The 23947-nt window shown below is 45.8% G+C and overlaps 1 protein-coding gene across 1 annotated transcript; it reads left to right on the top strand.

Moving 5' to 3' along the window:
• Nucleotides 1-15138: 15138 nt before the first annotated feature.
• Nucleotides 15139-20875, top strand: gabrp (gamma-aminobutyric acid type A receptor subunit pi). The gene is made up of 9 exons (XM_036970408.2): nt 15139-15330; nt 15511-15626; nt 16175-16242; nt 16335-16552; nt 18253-18335; nt 18767-18904; nt 19221-19373; nt 20015-20208; nt 20410-20875. Exons 1-9 carry the CDS (start codon nt 15275-15277, stop codon nt 20734-20736), a joined length of 1353 nt encoding a protein of 450 aa, XP_036826303.2. The 5' UTR covers nt 15139-15274; the 3' UTR covers nt 20737-20875.
• Nucleotides 20876-23947: the final 3072 nt, after the last annotated feature.

Raw genomic sequence — 23947 nt, 5'->3', positions numbered from 1 at the left:
TTATTGATCTATATTTCAGCCTAGCGTGGGGTTATTGATCTATATTTCAGCCTGCTGTGGGGTTATTGATCTATATTTCAGCCTGCTGTGGGGTTATTGATCTATATTTCAGCCTGCCGTGGGGTTATTGATCTATATTTCAGCCTAGCGTGGGGTTATTGATCTATATTTCAGCCTGCTGTGGGGTTATTGATCTATATTTCAGCCTAGCGTGGGGTTATTGATCTATATTTCAGCCTAGCGTGGGGTTATTGATCTATATTTCAGCCTAGCATGGGGTTATTGATCTATATTTCAGCCTGCTGTGGGGTTATTGATCTATATTTCAGCCTAGCGTGGGGTTATTGATCTATATTTCAGCCTAGCGTGGGGTTATTGATCTATATTTCAGCCTGCTGTGGGGTTATTGATCTATATTTCAGCCTAGCGTGGGGTTATTGATCTATATTTCAGCCTGCTGTGGGGTTATTGATCTATATTTCAGCCTAGCGTGAGGTTATTGATCTATATTTCAGCCTAGCGTGAGGTTATTGATCTATATTTCAGCCTGCTGTGGGGTTATTGATCTATATTTCAGCCTAGCGTGGGGTTATTGATCTATATTTCAGCCTAGCGTGGGGTTATTGATCTATATTTCAGCCTGCTGTGGGGTTATTGATCTATATTTCAGCCTAGCGTGGGGTTATTGATCTATATTTCAGCCTGCCGTGGGGTTATTGATCTATATTTCAGCCTAGCGTGGGGTTATTGATCTATATTTCAGCCTAACGTGGGGTTATTGATCTATATTTCAGCCTAACGTGGGGTTATTGATCTATATTTCAGCCTAGCATGGGGTTATTGATCTATATTTCAGCCTAGCGTGGGGTTATTGATCTATATTTCAGCCTAGCGTGGGGTTATTGATCTATATTTCAGCCTGCTGTGGGGTTATTGATCTATATTTCAGCCTAGCGTGGGGTTATTGATCTATATTTCAGCCTGCTGTGAGGTTATTGATCTATATTTCAGCCTGCTGTGGGGTTATTGATCTATATTTCAGCCTGCTGTGGGGTTATTGATCTATATTTCAGCCTAGCGTGGGGTTATTGATCTATATTTCAGCCTGCTGTGAGGTTATTGATCTATATTTCAGCCTGCTGTGGGGTTATTGATCTATATTTCAGCCTGCTGTGGGGTTATTGATCTATATTTCAGCCTAGCGTGGGGTTATTGATCTATATTTCAGCCTGCTGTGGGGTTATTGATCTATATTTCAGCCTGCCGTGGGGTTATTGATCTATATTTCAGCCTAGCGTGGGGTTATTGATCTATATTTCAGCCTGCTGTGAGGTTATTGATCTATATTTCAGCCTAGCGTGGGGTTATTGATCTATATTTCAGCCTAGCGTGGGGTTATTGATCTATATTTCAGCCTGCTGTGGGGTTATTGATCTATATTTCAGCCTGCTGTGGGGTTATTGATCTATATTTCAGCCTGCTGTGGGGTTATTGATCTATATTTCAGCCTGCTGTGGGGTTATTGATCTATATTTCAGCCTAGCGTGGGGTTATTGATCTATATTTCAGCCTAGCGTGAGGTTATTGATCTATATTTCAGCCTAACGTGGGGTTATTGATCTATATTTCAGCCTGCTGTGGGGTTATTGATCTATATTTCAGCCTAGCGTGGGGTTATTGATCTATATTTCAGCCTAACGTGGGGTTATTGATCTATATTTCAGCCTAGCGTGGGGTTATTTATCTATATTTCAGCCTAACGTGGGGTTATTGATCTATATTTCAGCCTAGCGTGGGGTTATTGATCTATATTTCAGCCTAGCGTGAGGTTATTGATCTATATTTCAGCCTAGCGTGGGGTTATTGATCTATATTTCAGCCTGCTGTGGGGTTATTGATCTATATTTCAGCCTAGCGTGGGTTATTGATCTATATTTCAGCCTGCTGTGGGGTTATTGATCTATATTTCAGCCTAGCGTGGGGTTATTGATCTATATTTCAGCCTAGCGTGGGTTATTGATCTATATTTCAGCCTGCTGTGGGGTTATTGATCTATATTTCAGCCTAGCGTGGGTTATTGATCTATATTTCAGCCTGCTGTGGGGTTATTGATCTATATTTCAGCCTAGCGTGGGGTTATTGATCTATATTTCAGCCTGCTGTGGGGTTATTGATCTATATTTCAGCCTAGCGTGAGGTTATTGATCTATATTTCAGCCTGCTGTGAGGTTATTGATCTATATTTCAGCCTGCTGTGGGGTTATTGATCTATATTTCAGCCTGCCGTGGGGTTATTGATCTATATTTCAGCCTGCCGTGGGGTTATTGATCTATATTTCAGCCTGCTGTGGGGTTATTGATCTATATTTCAGCCTGCTGTGGGGTTATTGATCTATATTTCAGCCTGCTGTGGGGTTATTGATCTATATTTCAGCCTGCTGTGGGGTTATTGATCTATATTTCAGCCTAGCGTGGGGTTATTGATCTATATTTCAGCCTGCTGTGGGGTTATTGATCTATATTTCAGCCTGCTGTGGGGTTATTGATCTATATTTCAGCCTAGCGTGGGGTTATTGATCTATATTTCAGCCTAGCGTGAGGTTATTGATCTATATTTCAGCCTGCTGTGGGGTTATTGATCTATATTTCAGCCTGCTGTGGGGTTATTGATCTATATTTCAGCCTAGCGTGGGGTTATTGATCTATATTTCAGCCTGCTGTGGGGTTATTGATCTATATTTCAGCCTAGCGTGAGGTTATTGATCTATATTTCAGCCTGCCGTGGGGTTATTGATCTATATTTCAGCCTGCCGTGGGGTTATTGATCTATATTTCAGCCTGCAGTGGGGGGAGATTCATCAATCCATCCATCCCTCCATCTCCTCCATCCATCTCTCCATCCATCCCTCCCTCCATCCATCCATCTATTCATTACCACGAGCAATCACTCCATACATCCACCCCTCCATCTTTTCATATTCTCCAGCCATCTCTCCCTCCATCTCTACCATCTCTACCATCCATCACCTCCATCTCCAGAAATAAGTCTCTCACTGTTGCCGCCTGCTATCGACCCCCCTCCGCTCCCATGACAAAGCGAAAACAGGTTTTTGGACATTTCTGCAGCACTCCACCAATCAGGCCTGTATAGTAGTGGCCAGACGGAAGCCACTCCTCAGTAAAAGGCACATGACAGCCCACTTGGAGTTTGCCTAAAGGCACCTAAAGACTCCCAGACCATGAGAAACAAGATTCTCTGGTGTGATTAAACCAAAATTGAACTTTTTGGCCTGATTGTTTTTGCTTTGACATTATGGGATATTGTGTGTATATTGATGAGTGAAAAAATGTATTTATTCCATTTTAGAATACGGCTGTAATGTAAAACAACATGGAAAAAGTCAAGGGGTCTGATGTGTAAGGAGGTAAACCCAGGCCCTGTGTGTCCCCAGGTACCCTCATTTGTTGACTTCTGTGATCGAAAAAGCCTTGGTTTCATGCATGTCAACATCAGAAGCCTCCTCCCTAAGTTTGTTTTACTCACTGCTTTAGCACACTCTGCCAACCCTGATGTCCTTGCCGTGTCTGAATCCTGGCTTAGGAAGGCCACCAACAATTCTGAGATTTCCATCCCCAACTACAACATTTTCTGTGAAGATAGAACTGCCAAAGGGGGAGGAGTTGCAATCTACTGTATAGATAGCCTGCAGAGTTCTGTCATACTTTCCAGGTCAAAACCCAAACTGAAAAAAATTAACCTCTCCAGAAATAAGTCTCTCACTGTTGCCGCCTGCTATCGACCCCCCTCCGCTCCCAGCTGTGCCCTGGACCATTTGTGAATTGATCGCCCCCCATCTAGCTTCAGAGTTCGTTCTGTTAGGTGACCTAAATTGGGATATGCTTAACACCCCGGCAGTCCTACAATCTAAGCTAGATGCCCTCAATCTCACACAAATCGTCAAGGAACCCACCAGGTACAACCCTAAATCCTTAAACCTCTACCCAGACCCACCACAACATCACCTCTGCCCAGACCCAATACAACATCACTTCTACCCAGAACCACCACAACATCACCTCTACCCAGACCCAACACAACATCACCTCTACCCAGACCCAATACAACATCACCTCTACCCAGACCCAATACAACATCACCTCTGCGCAGACCCAATACAACATCACCTCTACCCAGACCCAATACAACATCACCTCTACCCAGACCCAATACAACATCACCTCTACCCAGACCCAATACAACATCACCTCTACCCAGACCACCACAACATCACCTCTACCCAGACCCAATACAACATCACCTCTACCCAGACCACCACAACATCACCTCTACCCAGACCCAATACAACATCACCTCTACCCAGACCACCACAACATCACCTCTACCCAGACCCAATACAACATCACCTCTACCCAGACCCAATACAACATCACCTCTACCCAGACCCAATACAACATCACCTCTACCCAGACCCAATACAACATCACCTCTACCCAGACCACCACAACATCACCTCTACCCAGACCCAATACAACATCACCTCTACCCAGACCCAATACAACATCACCTCTACCCAGACCCAATACAACATCACCTCTACCCAGACCCAATACAACATCACTTCTACCCAAACCCAATACAACATCACCTCTACCCAGACCCAATACAACATCACCTCTACCCAGACCCAATACAACATCACCTCTACCCAGACCCAATACAACATCACCTCTACCCAGACCCAATACAACATCACCTCTACCCAGACCACCACAACATCACCTCTACCCAGACCCACATCTCCAGCACCTACATCACTCGCCACCACATGTCCTCAAATTGCACCACTGTGTTTGTAAGACATTCTGATACCTCGTCCACTATGCAATTCTACTCTTGTTCAGAATGCACCTGGGGCATTAAACCTGAACTACAATGGAATGGATAGATAGATGCCAAAGTTGTCTGAATGTCTTAATGTTTGTGTGTGATCCTCAGTCTCTCTTCAGGCGAAACTGTCTGTGTCTAATTATTCAACTCACCTCTGGCTCTGTCTGGTTTTCCATCCCATGCAAACACCTGTCACCAACCACCCACCCACCCACCCACCCACCCACCCACACACACACACACACACACACACACAGTGAGAGAGCAAGAAAGATAACGTAAGAAGGGGAAAGGAAGGTGGTGGGGGGAGGGTGTGAAAGACTGAGAGGGGAGGGGAGAGGAGGGCAGAAGTGCAGAAGAGATTTCAGTGACAGAGAGAGACAGCGTACAGACACTCATTCCCACACACCAGACAGGCATACATTGTGGCTGACAGTGATGTATTGGCTTATGTGGAAAACATTGAGATTAATCCATATAAATACGCAGGCTTAAGGACCAATCACTGTCACTGGACCCAGAGGAGCACAGGAAGGAGACAGCAGAGGAGAGGAAGAACTGGATAAAGAAGTGGTGAAGGAATGCCCTGAGTTTGTGAGACAGAAAATCACAAACAAAGAGTTTTGGAAGACAAATAAAAGAAAGGTAAGAAAGAGAGGGTGGGCGGGAGGCGGGTTCTGAGAGGGAGAAAAACAGAGATAAATAGAAAAAGAGAGAGGTGTTGAGAGGGAGAGAATGAGAGAGAGATAGGGAAAGAGAGGTGTTGAGAAAGAGAGAGAGAGATAGGGAAAGAGAGAGGTGTTGAGAGGGAGAGAAAGAGAGAGAGATAGGGAAAGAGAGAGAGAAAGGGAAAGAGAGAGGTGTTGAGAGGGAGAGAAAGAGAGAGAGATAGGGAAAGAGAGAGAGAAAGGGAAAGAGAGAGGTGTTGAGAGGGAGAGAGAGAGAGAGCGGGAAAGAGAGAGATAGGGAAAGCGAGAGGTGTTGAGAGGGAGAGAAAGAGAGAGATAGGGAAAGAGAGAGGGAGAGAAATAGAGAGAGATAGTGAAAGAGAGAGATGTTGAGAAAGAGAGAGAGATAGGGAAAAGGAGAGGTGTTGAGAGAGAGGGAAAGAGAGGTGTTGAGAGGGAGAGAAAGAGAGAGAGATAGGGAAAGAGAGAGGTGTTGAGAGGGAGAGAAAGAGAGAGAGATAGGGAACGAGAGTAGTGTTGAGAAAGAGAGAGATAGGGAAAGAGAGAGGTGTTGAGAGGGAGAGAAATAGAGAGAGATAGGGAAAGAGAGAGGTGTTGAGAGGGAGATAAAGAGAGAGAGAGAGATAGGGAAAGAGAGAGATTGTCTGTTCAATTAAAGAGATAACGGGGAAAAGTGTTCATCTGTGGAGTGAAGAGAGAGAGAGAGATGGAGAGAGTAAAGAGAGAGATGGAGAGAGAGAGATGGAGAGAGTAAAGAGAGAGATGGAGAGAGAGAGCTAGAGAGAGATGGAGAGAGTGAAGAGAGAGATGGAGAGAGAGAGATGGAGAGAGAGAGATGGAGAGAGTGAAGAGAGAGATGGAGAGAGTGAAGAGAGAGAGAGAGATTGAGAAAGAGATGGAGAGAGTTAAGAGAGAGATGGAGAGAGAGAGAGATGGAGAGAGTGAAAAGAGAGATGGAGAGATGGAGAGAGTGAAGAGAGAGATGGAGAGAGTGGAGAGAGTGAAGAGAGAGATGAAGAGAGAGAGAGAGATGGAGAGAGTAAAGAGAGAGATGGAGAGAGAGATAGAGAGAGTTAAGAGAGAGATGGAGAGAGTTAAGAGAGAGATGTAGAGAGTTAAGAGAGAGATGGAGAGAGAGAGAGAGATGGAGCGAGTGAAGAGAGAGATGGAGAAAGTGGAGAGAGAGATGGAGAGAGTGAAGAGAGAGTGAGAGATAGAGAGAGATGGAGAGAGTGAAGAGAACAGCTCTACAGGAAACAGGGAGGGTAGCGAGTGACAGTGACAGTCAGTAAGAGAAACTGAAGGATGGATGGATGGATGGATGAGAAAAAGAAAGGATGAATGCCGGGGGGAGGTCTTAGGTGCTGTGGGACAGACTGTGGGAAGAATGAGGGATAGGATTGAGTAGTGAGAGATGAAAGATGAGAATCGAAATAGAATCTGTTTTGCTTTGTAAACCATGTGTAACAATCTTAGGCGTAGTGGGTGAGGAGTCAGGTGCAGGAGGCAGAAAGTTCTGAATAGCTCTTTATTCAGCACCAGGCAAAATAGTATATAAAATGAAACTGAGCGTCATAAAACAAATGCCCAAAACAGGAACCAAACCAAGATCGCACTACCACACATATAAAGTGGGAATAAACAAGCCCGGATGAAGAGCAGGTGGCCTACCGACTTAAATAGCCAAACACATGAAGAGCAGGCGGCCTACCGACTTAAATAGCCAAACACATGAAGAGCAGGCGGCCTACCGACTTAAATAGCCAAACACATGAAGAGCAGGCGGCCTACCGACTTAAATAGCCAAACACATGAAGAGCAGGCGGCCTACCGACTTAAATAGCCAAACACATGAAGAGCAGGCGGCCTACCGACTTAAATAGCCAAACATACGAAGAGCAGGCGGCCTACCGACTTAAATAGCCAAACATACGAAGAGCAGGCGGCCTACCGACTTAAATAGCCAAACACATGAAGAGCAGGCGGCCTACCGACTTAAATAGCCAAACATACGAAGAGCAGGCGGCCTACCGACTTAAATAGCCAAACATACGAAGAGCAGGCGGCCTACCGACTTAAATAGCCAAACACATGAAGAGCAGACGGCCTACCGACTTAAATAGCCAAACACATGAAGAGCAGGCGGCCTACCGACTTAAATAGCCAAACACATGAAGAGCAGACGGCCTACCGACTTAAATAGCCAAACACATGAAGAGCAGGCGGCCTACCGACTTAAATAGCCAAACACATGAAGAGCAGGCGGCCTACCGACTTAAATAGCCAAACACATGAAGAGCAGACGGCCTACCGACTTAAATAGCCAAACACATGAAGAGCAGGCGGCCTACCGACTTAAATAGCCAAACACATGAAGAGCAGGCGGCCTACCGACTTAAATAGCCAAACACATGAAGAGCAGGCGGCCTACCGACTTAAATAGCCAAACACATGAAGAGCAGGCGGCCTACCGACTTAAATAGCCAAACACATGAAGAGCAGGCGGCCTACCGACTTAAATAGCCAAACACATGAAGAGCAGGCGGCCTACCGACTTAAATAGCCAAACACATGAAGAGCAGACGGCCTACCGACTTAAATAAACAAACTAAGACTCTAAACAGGAAACAGGTGAAACAAATCAGACCAAACCAACAGAAAAGGGAAAAAGGGATCGGTGACAGCTAGTAGGCCGGTGACGACGACCGCCGAGCACCACCCGAACAGGAAGGGGAGCCACCTTCGGTAGGAGTCGTGACACAATGTGTGTAGACTAACAGTGAAATGCTTCCTTAACGGCTATTCACAACAATGTAGAAAGAAAAATGTAGAAATAATAGAGTAATAATAATAAGGAACACACACACCGTAGAAATAACCTGGCTACATGCAGTACACAGGGTACCAGTACCAGACGATGTGCAGGGTACCAGTACCAGACGATGTGTAGGGTACCAGTACCAGACGATGTGCAGGGTACCAGTACCAGACGATGTGTAGGGTACCAGTACCAGACGATGTGTAGGGTACCAGTACCAGATGATGTGTAGGGTACCAGTACCAGATGATGTGCAGGGTACCAGTACCAGACGATGTGCAGGGTACCAGTACCAGACGATGTGTAGGGTACCAGTACCAGACGATGTGCAGGGTACCAGTACCAGACGATGTGTAGGGTACCAGTACCAGACGATGTGCAGGGTACCAGTACCAGACGATGTGTAGGGTACCAGTACCAGACGATGTGCAGGGTACCAGTACCAGATGATGTGCAGGGTACCAGTACCAGACGATGTGTAGGGTACCAGTACCAGACGATGTGCAGGGTACCAGTGCCAGACGATGTGCAGGGTTAGGGTACCAGTACCAGACGATGTGCAGGGTACCAGTACCAGACGATGTGCAGGGTACCAGTACCAGACGATGTGCAGGGTACCAGTGCCAGACGATGTGCAGGGTACCAGTGCCAGACGATGTGTAGGGTACCAGTACCAGACGATGTGCAGGGTACCAGTACCAGACGATGTGCAGGGTACCAGTACCAGACGATGTGCAGGGTACCAGTGCCAGACGATGTGTAGGGTACCAGTACCAGACGATGTGTAGGGTACCAGTACCAGACGATGTGTAGGGTACCAGTACCAGACAATGTGCAGGGTACCAGTACCAGACGATGTGTAGGGTACCAGTACCAGACGATGTGCAGGGTACCAGTACCAGACGATGTGCAGGGTACCAGTGCCAGACGATGTGTAGGGTACCAGTACCAGACGATGTGTAGGGTACCAGTACCAGACGATGTGTAGGGTACCAGTACCAGACAATGTGCAGGGTACCAGTACCAGACGATGTGTAGGGTACCAGTACCAGACGATGTGCAGGGTACCAGTACCAGACGATGTGTAGGGTACCAGTGCCAGACGATGTGTAGGGTACCAGTACCAGACGATGTGCAGGGTACCAGTGCCAGACGATGTGTAGGGTACCAGTACCAGACATTGTGCAGGGTACCAGTACCAGATGATGTGCAGGGTACCAGTACCAGACGATGTGCAGGGTACCAGTACCAGACAATGTGCAGGGTACCAGTACCAGACGATGTGCAGGGTACCAGTACCAGACGATGTGCAGGGTACCAGTACCAGACGATGTGCAGGGTACCAGTACCAGACGATGTGCAGGGTACCAGTACCAGACAATGTGTAGGGTACCAGTACCAGACGATGTGCAGGGTACCAGTACCAGACAATGTGCAGGGTACCAGTACCAGACGATGTGCAGGGTACCAGTACCAGACGATGTGTAGGGTACCAGTACCAGACGATGTGCAGGGTACCAGTACCAGACGATGTGTAGGGTACCAGTGCCAGACGATGTGCAGGGTACCAGTACCAGACAATGTGCAGGGTACCAGTACCAGACGATGTGTAGGGTACCAGTGCCAGACGATGTGCAGGGTACCAGTACCAGACAATGTGCAGGGTACCAGTACCAGACGATGTGCAGGGTACCAGTACCAGACGATGTGCAGGGTACCAGTACCAGACGATGTGTAGGGTACCAGTACCAGACGATGTGTAGGGTACCAGTACCAGATGATGTGCAGGGTACCAGTACCAGACGATGTGCAGGGTACCAGTACCAGACGATGTGCAGGGTACCAGTACCAGACGATGTGCAGGGTACCAGTACCAGACGACGTGCAGGGTACCAGTACCAGATGATGTGCAGGGTACCAGTACCAGACGATGTGCAGGGTACCAGTACCAGATGATGTAGGGTACCAGTACCAGACGACGTGCAGGGTACCAGTACCAGATGATGTGCAGGGTACCAGTACCAGACGATGTGCAGGGTACCAGTACCAGACGATGTGCAGGGTACCAGTACCAGACGATGTGCAGGGTACCAGTACCAGACGATGTGCAGGGTACCAGAACCAGACGATGTGCAGGGTACCAGTACCAGACGATGTGTAGGGTACCAGAACCAGACGATGTGCAAGGTACCAGAACCAGACAATGTGCAGGGTACCAGTACCAGACGATGTGCAGGGTACCAGTACCAGACGATGTGCAGGGTACCAGTAACAGACGATGTGCAGGGTACCAGTACCAGACGATGTGCAGGGTACGAGAACCGGACGATGTGCAGGGTACCAGTACCAGACGATGTACAGGGTACCAGTACCAGACGATGTGCAGGGTACCAGTACCAGATGATGTGCAGGGTACCAGTACCAGATGATGTGCAGGGTACCAGTACCAGACAATGTGCACGGTACCAGTACCAGACAATGTGCAGGGTACCAGTACCAGACGATGTGCAGGGTACCAGTACCAGACGATTTGCAGGGGTACCAGTACCAGACGATGTGCAGGGGTACCAGTACCAGACGATGTGCAGAGGTACCAGTACCAGATGATGTGAAGAGGTACCAGTACCAGACGATGTGCAGGGTACCCCAGGACCAGACCAGGTTCTAGAAGCTGTGTAATGGTTCTACAAGGTAGTTTAGATACCACCACTAACTTTGATGAAGAAACTACTAGTTGATATGCAACTGCTTGCTAAGGTTATGTTTAGGTCTAGAATAAGAGTTAGGGTAAGGGTAAAGGTTAGGTTTAGGATAAGGATTAAGGTTTTATTTAGGGTAAGCATTGGGGTTAGGGTAAGGATTAAGGTTAGATTTAATGTAAGCATTAGGGTTAGGATAAGGATTAAGGTTAGATTTAGGGTAAGCATTAGGGTTAGGATAAGGATTAAAGTTAGATTTAGAGTAAGCATTAGGGTTAAGGTAAAGATTAAGGTTAGATTTAGGGTAAGCATTAGGGTTAGGATAAGGATTAAGGTTGGATTTAGGGTAAGCATTAGGGTTAGGGTAAGGATTAAGGTGAGGCTAGGGTTAGTAGATAGTTAGTTGAAATGTTACTCATAGTCAGTAAATAGTCTGTAGAACATCTACAGATGGAATATCCAAATAAAGTGTTACGAAATGTTATGGTATTTCAGAGGACTGGGACAGTGACACATCACACTAATACAGTATATAACCATCTAATGAGACCTCCACTGTAATACCACAAAGGAAGTATTGTCCCTTGTGCTGGGTTGATGCTGCCATCTGGTGGTGAAGAATGGGCATGACTTTTGGATTGCACTGTGCAGTTGCTCGCTCGCATGTCTCTCTCTGTGTGTGGGTCCTTGTGTGTGCGTGTGTGAGCGTGGATGTTTGTGTGTGTGATATATCAGGTGTTTAAGCATTACACCAGGGCAAAAGATCAAACATCCTTCATCTCTTAAAGGAAAAATCCACCTGTCACGCCCTGACCTTAGATATCCCTGTTTTCTATATGTATTGGTTAGGTCAGGGTGTGACTAGGGTGGGTACTCTAGGTTATGGTATGTCTAGGGTTTTTGTATGTCTATGTTGGCCTGATATGGTTCCCAATCAGAGACAGCTCGTTGTCTCTGATTGGGGATCATATTTAGGCAGCCCTTTTTCCCACTTTCTGGTGTGGTATCTTGTCTACAGTTAGGTGCCTGTGTGCACACTAGTAGCTTCACGTTTCGTTTGGTTGTTTGTTGTTTTGGTGAGTTTCAGTTCATAAAAAATATGTGGAACTCTATCCACGCTGCGCCTTGGTCTCATCATTACGACGATCGTGACATCCACCCAAAACACCTCATTCTTTTAATTCACAGTGTTAAATAACACTAATATGTGAAAATAATATTTTTTATGGACAAAAATGTTTCATTTTGGCACTATAATAAGGTCGGTAGCAACATCGTTTTGGAAATATGTTGCAGCTAAAGTCGACTATAACATTCTGAATGCGATGCTCTCTCTATGGGCTGGGTAGCCAGCTAGCAAATTAAGCTACACACAGTAATACCAAAGACTATCAGCATGTAAAGTAGCTAGTTAGCTGTAAAATCGCAAAACAAACTGTAATATCAGTTTAGGAGTCTACAATCTCACCATGTTCAACCTACAGATCGCTTTACAGAGTGGAGTTGGACATTCGCAACAGTAGATATACTTTTGAGGAGATGGGAAACGTTGCCCAACCTACATCATGGGCCGTGCAGTGCATTCTGGGCTATTCTGGGACAAGGAGCGTTCTCCTTCAAGGAATAATGTAAGTAAAGCAGAATTAGGCCGATACCAGCTAATAATCAAAATCCAGAAAAGAGCTGTTTTCAATCAACAACCACCTAAGAGGAAACCTTACTTAAACCTTCCCAAACCTTCCTTAAACCTTCCCAAACCTTCCTTAACAAAGCCATCACCTACAGAGAGATTAACCTGGAGAAGAGTCCCCTAAAATAGCTGGTCCTGGGGTTATGTTCACAAACACAAACAGACCCTACAGATCCTCAGGACAACAACACAAATATAATTATTTTGCACATTGGAAAGAATTAACAAAATGTGCCATCACAGCAGCAAGATGTGTGACCTGTTGCCACAAGAAAAGGGCAACCAGTGGAGAACAAACACCAGTGTAAATACAACCTATGTATTGTACAGTGCCTTAGGAAAGTATTCATACTCCTTGACTTTTTTCCACATTTTGCTACGTTCCAGCCTTATTCTAAAATTTAGCAAATTTATTTTTTCCTCGTCAATCTACGCACAATACCCCATAATGACATCACAATACCCCATATTGACATCACAATACCCCATAATGACATCACAATACCCCAAAATGACATCACAATACCCCATAATGACAGCACAATACCCCATAATGACATCACAATACCCCATATTGACATCACAATACCCCATATTGACAGCACAATACCCAATAATGACATCACAATACCCCATAATGACATCACAATACCCCATATTGACAAAGCAAAAACAGGCTTTTTGAAATGTTAGCTACATTTTTTGGGGTGGAAAAATCACATTTACATAAGTTATCAGACCCTTTACTCAGTACTTTTTTGACACACCTTTGCCAGTGATTACAGAATAAATTATTCTTGGGTATGATGCTACAAGCTTGGCACACCTGTATTTGGGGAGTTTCTCCCATTCTTCTCTGCAGATCCTCTCATGCTCTGTCAGGTTTGATGGGGAGTGTTGCTGCACAGCTGTTTTTAGGTCTCTCCAGAGATGTTGGATTGGGTTCAAGTCTGGGCCCTCGCTGGGCCACTCAAGTACATTCAGAGACTGGTCCCGAATCCACTGCTGCGTTGTGTTGGCTGTGTATTTAGGGTTGTTGTCCTGTTGGAAGGTGAACCTTCGCCCCAGTCTGAGGTCCTGATATCTCTGGAGCAGGTTTTTATCAAGGATCTCTTTGTACTTTGCTCTGTTCATCTTTCCTGACATCTTTCCTCGATCCTGACTAGTCACCCAGTCCCTGCCGCTGAAAAACATCCCCACAGCATGATGCTGCCACCACCATGTTTCACCTTAGGGATGGTGCCAGGTTGCCTTCAGAGGTGACGCTTGGCGTTCAGGCTAAAGGGTTCAATCTTGGTTTCATCAGACCAGAGAATCTTGTTTCTCATGGTCTGAGAATCTTTAGATGCCTTTTGGCACAATCCAAGTGGGCTGTCATGTGCTTTTTACTGAGGAGTGGCTTCCGTTTGGCCACCCTACCATAAAGGCCTGATTGGTAGAGTGCTGCAGAGGTGGTTGTCCTTCTGGAAGGTTCTCCCATCTCCACAGAGGATCTCTAGAGCTTAGCCAGAGTGACTTTTGTTTATACATTTGAATTGAATTGAATTGAATTGAATTGAATTGAATGGAAGTCTATGGGCCGTCAGCTCAAAAAACAAACATTAGTACCAATTTCATCAAAATCTTTTCCTAGATGTGAGATAATTAACTTGCTATCTGAAATATCGTATAGCTTTGAAATCGTGACATAACGTATTTTCGAGGAAAATAGTCCTATTTCCTCGACATATACATTTTAGCAACCGCGTGATGCAGCATGACAACGTGAGCACTATTGATCGACAGTCTACTGGGTGGGGCGTTAATACGTTCCTTCATTCGTTGGATTCCTGTAAACTTTCTATATTATTTCTGGCAACGGCACAACGCAAGGCACCCTGGACTAAACAGGCAGACAATTAGAAAAATGTGCTTGACTCTCTGTTAAAGAAAACATTTCTTGAGGTAGGAATATCGTAAAAAAATATGATCAATGTCTCATTGGCGAGAAGACAACCTCCGTCATGATGACATCAGCCAGTATTGAAATCTGACATGTATGATTTTTTACAGACTTTTTACATCTGAAAGTCATATTCCTATTGACTTCCAGTGTAGTGAGAGAGACTGTATCACGGTGCTACGTCATACCGGATGGATTTCTACCTGCTTGAATGCCAATACACATGAAAACATGAAATGCACAAATCAATACAACATGCAATACCTTTCCTTTAAGGACCAGGGCTATACCAACACCAGGCACTAAAAGGAAGAAAACGGTCTGAAACTGGTAGCATTGCCCAATAAAACATGGTCATTTTAGTATTTTTTCTCTAATAAATATGCCCCTAGTTGAGTAATAATCAACATGTTGTTTGTATATCTAGCAAGAAAACCAGTAGACTCCTTCACTTCCTATTTCTCAGCTCTGTTATCTCTATCTCCGTCCACAGCTGCTGACCTTTGGTGTCCTTTGACAGCCTGATCATGATATCTACCCACCCTTTGACCTTCCTGACCCTGGGCATGGTCCTAACTCAGAGGTGAGAAGTTAGGGGTCATGGGTCAGGGAGAATCAGGAGATTATATGGAAGGATTTGAATACACAGTGGTTCTCATATTGGTATTAATGTCACAGTTACTGACCTTACAGGTGGCTAGCCCATATTCCACACCTCTCTTCTTCTCTTCTCACCTCCACCTCTTCTCTCTCTCTCCTACAGTGGATGTATGCTCCCTGAGAGTCACCACTGGGAGGACTCGAATGACTCCCAGCTGCATCCCACCATCCAGAAACTAATGAAGGGATATAACCGCTACATGAGGCCCTACTTCAATGGTGAGGAGAGTTAACACACACACTCTCTCTCTCTCTCTCTCTCTCTCTCTCTCTCACTCTCTCTCTCTCTCTCTCTCTCTCTCTCTCTCTCTCTTTCTCTCTCTCTCCCTCTCTCCCTCTCTCCCTCTCTCTCTCTCTCTTTCTCTCCCTCTCTCCCTCTCTCTCTCTCTCTCTCTCTCTCTCTCTCTCTCTCTCGCTCTCTCTCTCTCTCTCTCTCTCTTTCTAATTTCTCTCTCTCTCTCTTTCTACTTTCTCTCTCTCTCTCTCTTTCTAATTTCTCTCTCTCTCTCTCTCTCTCTCTAATTTCTCTCTCTCTCTTTCTACTTTCTCTCTCTCTCTCTCTCTCTCTCTCTCTCTCTCACTCACTCACTCACAAACTAATGAAGGGATATAACCACTACATTTGACCCTACTTCAATGGTGACGAGAGTTAACGAACACACTCTCTCTCTCTCGCTCTCTCTCTCACACACACACACACAAACACACACACACACACACAAACTAATGAAGTGCTATAACAGTATCTCTCTCCTCTCCCTCTCCAGAGGGCCCTGTTGAGATTGGGATGAGTCTGGATATCGCCAGCATTGATGCCATCTCAGAAATCAATATGGTAATGTTGAACCTGTGTGTGTGTGTGTGTGTGTTTGGGTCTGCTTGCATGAATGTCTGTTTTAATGTGTACATCACTCACCTGGTCCTCAGGACTACACAGCCACTATCTTCCTGCGTCAGCGTTGGAGGGACTCCCGACTGGTGTTCCCAGGGAATGAGAGTGTGAGTGTGGATGGACGACTAGTCTCCCTCCTCTGGATCCCAGACACCTTCATTCCAGACTCCAAACGCTCCTTCCTGCATGACGTCACCGTGGAGAACCGTCTCATACGGATCTTCAGCAACGGGACCGTTCTCTATGCTCTACGGTACGTACTAGTGTCCTGTGTACTTGTGGCTCAGTCGCTAGAGCATGGCGCTTGCAATCCCAAGGGTTGTGGGTAGGAATCCACCCGTACTTAAAAAATGTATGCCTGACTGTGATTCGCCTTGGATAAAAGCGTCAGCTTACTGGCATGTATTATTATATTATTATAAACTGGGTGGTTCGAGCCCTGAATGCTGATTGGCTGACAGCCGTGGTATATCAGACCGTATACCACGGGTATGGCTAAACATTTATTTTTACTCCTCTAATTACGTTGGTAACCAGTTTATAATCGCAATAAAGCACTTTGGGGGTTTGTGGTATATGGCCAATATACCACGGCTAAGTACTGTGTCCTGAGAACAGCCCTTAGCTGTGGTATATTGGCCATATACCACACCCCCTCATGTGTTATTGCTTAATTATATTACTACTGACCAAACATGAACCATTTACGATGCTTTAGTCTACTATACACGTTACTGACCAATCATTACCAACACTGTTACTATGATGAAATCATTATTATATTACTACTGACCAGACATGCACCAGCTTACTACTGTTACTAAGATGAAATCGTTGTTATTATGTGTGTTATGTGTTAAATTGACTTATAAACATTTGTCAATGTAGTCATAGAGCGTTATGAAACTATGATAAATCCCACTGGGATATGTCATGAATACATCAAGCTAAATGAACCGCTTGTGTCTTATAACTTACTAATCACGTTCCACTTCTTTACCATGTCAGTCAAACCTCTTGAAAAGACAGGAGAGTTCTTCATGAAAATGCTGTTTTTATTAGATTTTTTATAGATAAAGCAGTTTAAAAACCGCCAGATGATAAAAGGTGTAAAAGCTCAAATCTTCTAGTTTCAAGTGTTATTAGTGGTATGTACGGGATACACACTGTCCAACAAAATGCCAGATAGAGGGCCCTGGTGATGTTGATGTACAGATAGAGGGCCCTGGTGATGTTGAAGTACAGATAGAGGGCCCTGGTGGTGTTGAAGTACAGATAGAGGGCCCTAGTGGTCGTCACCAATATCAGCAGCACTACGACCAGTCTGTAGTAAACAAAGTAAACAAGTCTGGGTCAGTTACCTGTCACAGTGAGGGAGAGGAGCTCAGTCTCAGAGGAGGTTAACTCAGGAACACAGCTGTATTTCCGTCGGTGGAAATCTACATTAAGGAAGAAGAAGGCAGCAGAGTGATTGACAGCTGGCTAGGTCTAGGTTCTGTTGGAGCCGGTGAATGTGAGGAAGAAAGAGCCTCCTGGGTACAGTGGCTGAGTGGAGCAGGTGGTGGTGAAGCTGTGGACTCTGAACACCTCTGGCCCCTGGAGACCCCTCCCGTTGAGACATTCAGGGAGATATTAGGCTGGAACAGAAGATCTGAGCAGGCTGTGTTAACAGAGAGATGTTGTATAACACTGTCATCATAATACTCCCTTTCACACCCCCTGAGTGCAGGCTCAGTGCCACGGTAGTTAACTACATCCCAGACCCTTTGTAACCAGAGGACTCTACTATTGAAACAGCAAAGCCACGGACGGTACAGTTGTCTATCAACAGGTTGTCCACAGCCCAGCTGTCTATCAACAGGTTGTCCATAGCCCAGCTGTCTACACACCACCTTTGCATCTATCACTCTCTATATCTCACTCCATTTCTCTCTCTCTCCACTCCCATCACAGAATAACAGCGACCATCGCCTGCAACATGGACCTAACCAAGTACCCAATGGACAGACAGGTGTGCACCCTGCAGCTGGAGAGCTGTGAGTAGCCCACAAACACACACGCACACACACACGCACGCACACACGCACACACATGCACACACGCACGCACGCACACATGCACACACACACACACACACACACATAGACACAGTCTTGTACAGGTAACCTTGTGGGGACACACAATTCAGTCCCATTCAAAAATCCTATTTTCCCTATCCCTAACCTGTACTCTTACCCTAACCTTAACCTTAACCCTAACCTTCAACATAGTTCGAACACTAAATCTAACCTTAGTGTTAAATTTAACCCTACACTCCCTGAAAAATTGCTTTTGACCTCGTGGGGACTAACAAAATGTCACCAGTTAGTAAAATGTTTGTTTGTTTACTATTCTTGCGGAGACTTCTGGAGCTAGTATAGTTAAACATGTCCATGGAGGATAAGTGTGTGATTGTGTGTGTTTCTAGGGGGCTACAACCTACAGGATGTAATATTCTACTGGACTAGAGGGAATGACTCAGTGAAGGGTCTGGACACACTGCGCCTTGCCCAGTACAGTATTGAGAGTTACTACACATCTGTTTCTGAGGCTGTCTATGAGACAGGTACCTGTGTGTGTGTGTGTGTGTGTGTGTGTGTGTGTGTGTGTGTGTGTGTGTGTGTGTGTGTGTGTGTGTGTGTGTGCGCGCAAGTAAACATAACTTACCTTACAGTCTACTGGTCTACCTCACCAAATACGACACTATAGAGTCAGATAACCGCTTCTAACCTGTTCGCGTGTGTGTGTGTGTGTGTGTGTGTGTGTGTGTGTGTGTGTGTGTGTGTGTGTGTGTGTGTGTGTGGTGTGTGTGTGTGTGTGTGTGTGTATGTATGTATGTATGTATGTATGTATGTATGTATGTATGTACTGTATGTATGTAGGGCTGTACCCGAAGCTGGTGCTCCACTTTGCTCTGCGCAGGAACGTGTTGTTCTTTATCCTGGAGACATACGCCCCTTCTACTCTGTTGGTGGTGCTCTCCTGGGTCTCCTTCTGGATCAGCCAATCATCTGTCCCTGCACGCACCTGCATCGGTCAGTCACACTGCGTGTGTGTATTAACCCTGTTAATTCATTCATTCATTTGAGTATAGAGTACAAGCAAGTTCCATTCCTCATCCATCCACCCAAACATCTAGGTGTATTACAACTGACGATGACTGTCATTATAATGATTCTCCAGGTGTGACCACAGTGCTGATGATGACTGTCATTATAATGATTCTCCAGGTGTGACCACAGTGTTGACGATGACTGTCATTATAATGATTCTCCAGGTGTGACCACAGTGCTGATGATGACTGTCATTATAATGATTCTCCAGGTGTGACCACAGTGCTGATGATGACTGTCATTATAATGATTCTCCAGGTGTGACCACAGTGCCGATGATGACTGTCATTATAATGATTCTCCAGGTGTGACGATGACTGTCATTATAATGATTCTCCAGGTGTGACCACAGTGCTGACGATGACTGTCATTATAATGATTCTCCAGGTGTGACCACAGTGTTGACGATGACTGTCATTATAATGATTCTCCAGGTGTGACCACAGTGCTGACGATGACTGTCATTATAATGATTCTCCAGGTGTGACCACAGTGCTGACGATGACTGTCATTATAATGATTCTCCAGCTGTGACGATGACTGTCATTATAATGATTCTCCAGGTGTGACCACAGTACTGACGATGACTACTCTCATGATGGGTGCCCGTACCTCTCTCCCCAACGCCAACTGTTTCATCAAGGCCATAGACGTGTACCTGGGCATCTGTTTCACGTTCATCTTTGGGGCGCTGCTGGAGTACGCCTGCGCCCACTTCTGTACCGTGCAGCACCAAACCGTAGGAGACATACACAGGGTGGGTCAAATAGAGAAAAGGGTGTGTGTCAAATGAAATCAAATGCTATTTGTCACAAGCTTGGTAAACAACAGGTGCAGACTAACAGTGACGGGTCCATCCCCAACAGTGCAGAGTGTGTATGTTTATATGTGTACTTGTCTACCATGTTTCTGAGATGAGACCCCCCCCCCCCCCACAAAATGTCTCTCTTCTCCTCAGGAGCTCCTTCAGGAGTTTGATGACTCCAACGGAAACGGTACCATGCCCGTGGTCAGCTCCAGCCAACCAAATCAGGTCCTGGAGCTAGGCTCCACCCAAAAGGATCTTGTTGATCAATCGGGGACGAGTGTCAGCGAGGCCGAGGCTACAGAGAAGAAGCCGGAGAAGGGGTGTGGCCTGACGTCGTTTAAGAACGCGGCGCGGCGTGCGTTGTCTGTGTTTAACATAGAGAACCCTCACAACATCGACCGCCATGCTCGCACCATGTTTCCCCTCACCTTCCTGGCGGTTAATGTCTTCTACTGGCTCTATTATCTCTTCATCTGATCTGAGTAGCACACATCCCATCATCTGATCTGATCTGAGTAGCACACATCTCTTCATCTGATCTGATCTGAGTAGCACACATCTCTTCATCTGATCTGAGTAGCACACATCCCATCATCTGATCTGATCTGAGTAGCACACATCCTATCATCTGATCTGAGTAGCACACATCTCTTCATCTGATCTGAGTAGCACACATCAAATAATCTGATATGATCTGACCAGTACACATCTCTGATCTGACCTGGGTAGCACACATCTCTTCATCTGATCTGAGTAGCACACATCCCATCATCTGATCTGATCTGAGTAGTACACATCTCTTCATCTGATCTGATCTGAGTAGCACACATCTCTTCATCTGATCTGAGTAGCACACATCCCATCATCTGATCTGATCTGAGTAGCACACATCTCTTCATCTGATCTGAGTAACACACATCCCATCATCTGATCTGAGTAGCACACATCTCTTCATCTGATCTGAGTAGCACACATCCCATCATCTGATCTGATCTGAGTAGCACACATCCCATCATCTGATCTGATCTGAGTAGTACACATCTCTTCATCTGATCTGAGTAGCACACATCAAATCATCTGATATGATCTGAGTAGTACACATCTCTGATCTGGGTAGCACACATCTCCTCATATGATCTGAGCAGTACACATCTCTGATCTGATCTGAGTAGCACACATCTCTTCATCTGATCTGAGCAGTACGCATCTCTGATCTGATCTGAGTAGCACACATCAAATCATCTGATCTGAGCAGTACACATCTCTGATCTGATCTGAGTAGCACGCATCTCTTGATCTGATCTGAGTAGCACGCATCTCTTGATCTGATCCGATCTGAGTAGCACACATCTCTTCATCTGATCTGAATAGCATACATCTCTTGATCTGATCTGAATAGTTCACATCTCATCATCTGATCTGATCCGAATGGCCCCCTATTTCCTATGAGGTGCACTACTTTTGACCAAAGCCCAGTAGTGCACTATATATTGCGTCCAAAATGGCCCCCTATTTCCTATGAGGTGCACTACATTTGACCAAACCCCAGTAGTGCGCTATATAGGGACTGTGTCCAAAATGGCCCCCTTTTTCCTATGTAGGGCACTACTTTGACCAACACCTATAGAGAAGGACCCTGGTCAAAAATGGTGCACTACACTCTTAGAAAAAAAGGTGCTAGCTAGAACTTTAAAGGGTTCTTAAGTTGTCTACATAGGAGGACCCATTGAAGAACCCTTATTGGTTTAAGGTAGAACCTTTTTGGTTCCTGGTAAAACCCCTTTGGGTTCCATGTATAGTTAATTCAGAAAGTATTCAGATCCCTTGACATATTACACATTTTGTTACATTACAGCCTTATTCTAAAATGGATGAAATAGTTAATTTTTCTTCTCATCAATCTACACACAATATCCCATAATGACAAAGCAAAAACAGATTTTTCGGAATATTAGCAAATGTATAAAAAATAATACACTGAAATATCAAATGTACATGAGAATTCAGACCCTTCACTCAGTACGTTGTTGAAACACCTTTGGCAAAGATTACAGCCTCGAGTCATCTTAGGTATGACGCTACAAGCTTGGCACACAAGTATTTGGGGAGTTTCTCCCATCCTTCTCTGCAGATCCTCTCAAGCTCTGTCAGGTTGGATGGGGAGCATCGCTGCACAGCTATTTTCAGGTCTCTCCAGAGATGTTCGATCAGGTTATAAAGTCTGGGCTCTGGCTGGGCCGCTCAAGGACATTCAGAGACCTGTCCTGAAACCACTCCTGCATTGTCTTGGCTCTGTGCTTAGGGTTGTGCTTAGGGTCCTGTTGGAAGGTGAACCTTCGAGACAGTCTGAGGTCCTGAGCGCTCTGGGGCAGGTTTTCATCAAGTATCCCTCTGGACTTTGCTCTGTTCATCTTTCCCTCGATCCTGACTAGTCTCCCAGTCCCTGCCGCTGAAAACCATCCCCACAGCATGATGCTGCCACCACCATGCTTCACCATAGGGATGGTGCTAGGTTTCCTCCAGACATGACGCTTGGCATTCAAGCCAAATAGTTCAAACTTGGTTTCATAAGAACAGAGAATCTTGTTTCTCATGGTCTGAGAGTCTTTAGGTGCATTTTGGCAAACTCCAAGCAGGCTGTCATGTGCTTTTTACTGTGGAGTGGCTTCCGTCTGGCCACCTGATTGGTGGAGTGCTGCAGAGATCTTTGTCCTCCTGGAAGGTTCTCCCATCTCCACAGCAGAACTCTGGAGCTCTGTCAGAGTGACCATTGGGTTCTTGGTCACCTCCCATTTCTAGAAAAAGTCTTGGTGGATCCAAACTTCTTCCATTTAAGAATGATGGAGGCCACTGTGTTCTTAGGGACCTTCAATGCTGCCGAAACGTGTTGGTACCCTTCCCCAGATCTTTGCCTCAACATAAGCATTATGTCTCAGAGCTCTATGGACAATTCCTTCTCATGGCTTGGTTTTTGCTCTGACAGGCACTGTCGACGGTGGGACCTTATATAGACAGGTGTGTGCCTTTCCAAGTCATGTCCAATCAATTGAATTTTCCACAGGTGGACTCCAATCAAGTTGTACAAACATCTCAAGGATGATCAATGGAAACAAGATGCACCTGAGCTCAATTTCTTGTCTCATAGCAAAGGGTCTGAATACTTATTTGGGTTCTACATGGAACCGAAATGGGGTTTTCTATGGAGACAGCCAAATAACTATTTTGGAACCCTTTTTTCTAAGTGTGTATATAGGGATGAGGTGCCACTGGACTGCCCCACACTGGACTGCCCCACACTGGACTGCCCTACACTGGACTGCCCTACACTGGACTGCCCTACACTGGACTGACCCACACTGGACTGCCTCACACTGGACTGCCCTACACTAGACTGACCCACACTGGACTGCCCTACACTGGACTGACCCACACTGGACTGCCCTACACTAGACTGACCCACACTGGACTGCCCTACACTGGACTGACCCACACTGGAATGCCTCACACTGGACTGCCCCTCATTGGACTGCCTCACACTGGACTGCCTCACTCTGGACTGCCCTTCACTGGACTGCCCTACACTGGACTGTCCTCCACTGGCCTGCCTCACACTGGACTGCCCTACACTGGACTGCCCTACACTGGACTGCCCTTCACTGGACTGCCTCACACTGGACTGCCTCACTCT

Source organism: Oncorhynchus mykiss, chromosome 25 (assembly GCF_057628025.1).
Source record: "Oncorhynchus mykiss isolate SJ-2025 chromosome 25, ASM5762802v1, whole genome shotgun sequence".
Taxonomy (NCBI): domain Eukaryota; kingdom Metazoa; phylum Chordata; class Actinopteri; order Salmoniformes; family Salmonidae; genus Oncorhynchus; species Oncorhynchus mykiss.
This window is presented reverse-complemented; position numbering and strand designations above follow the sequence as displayed.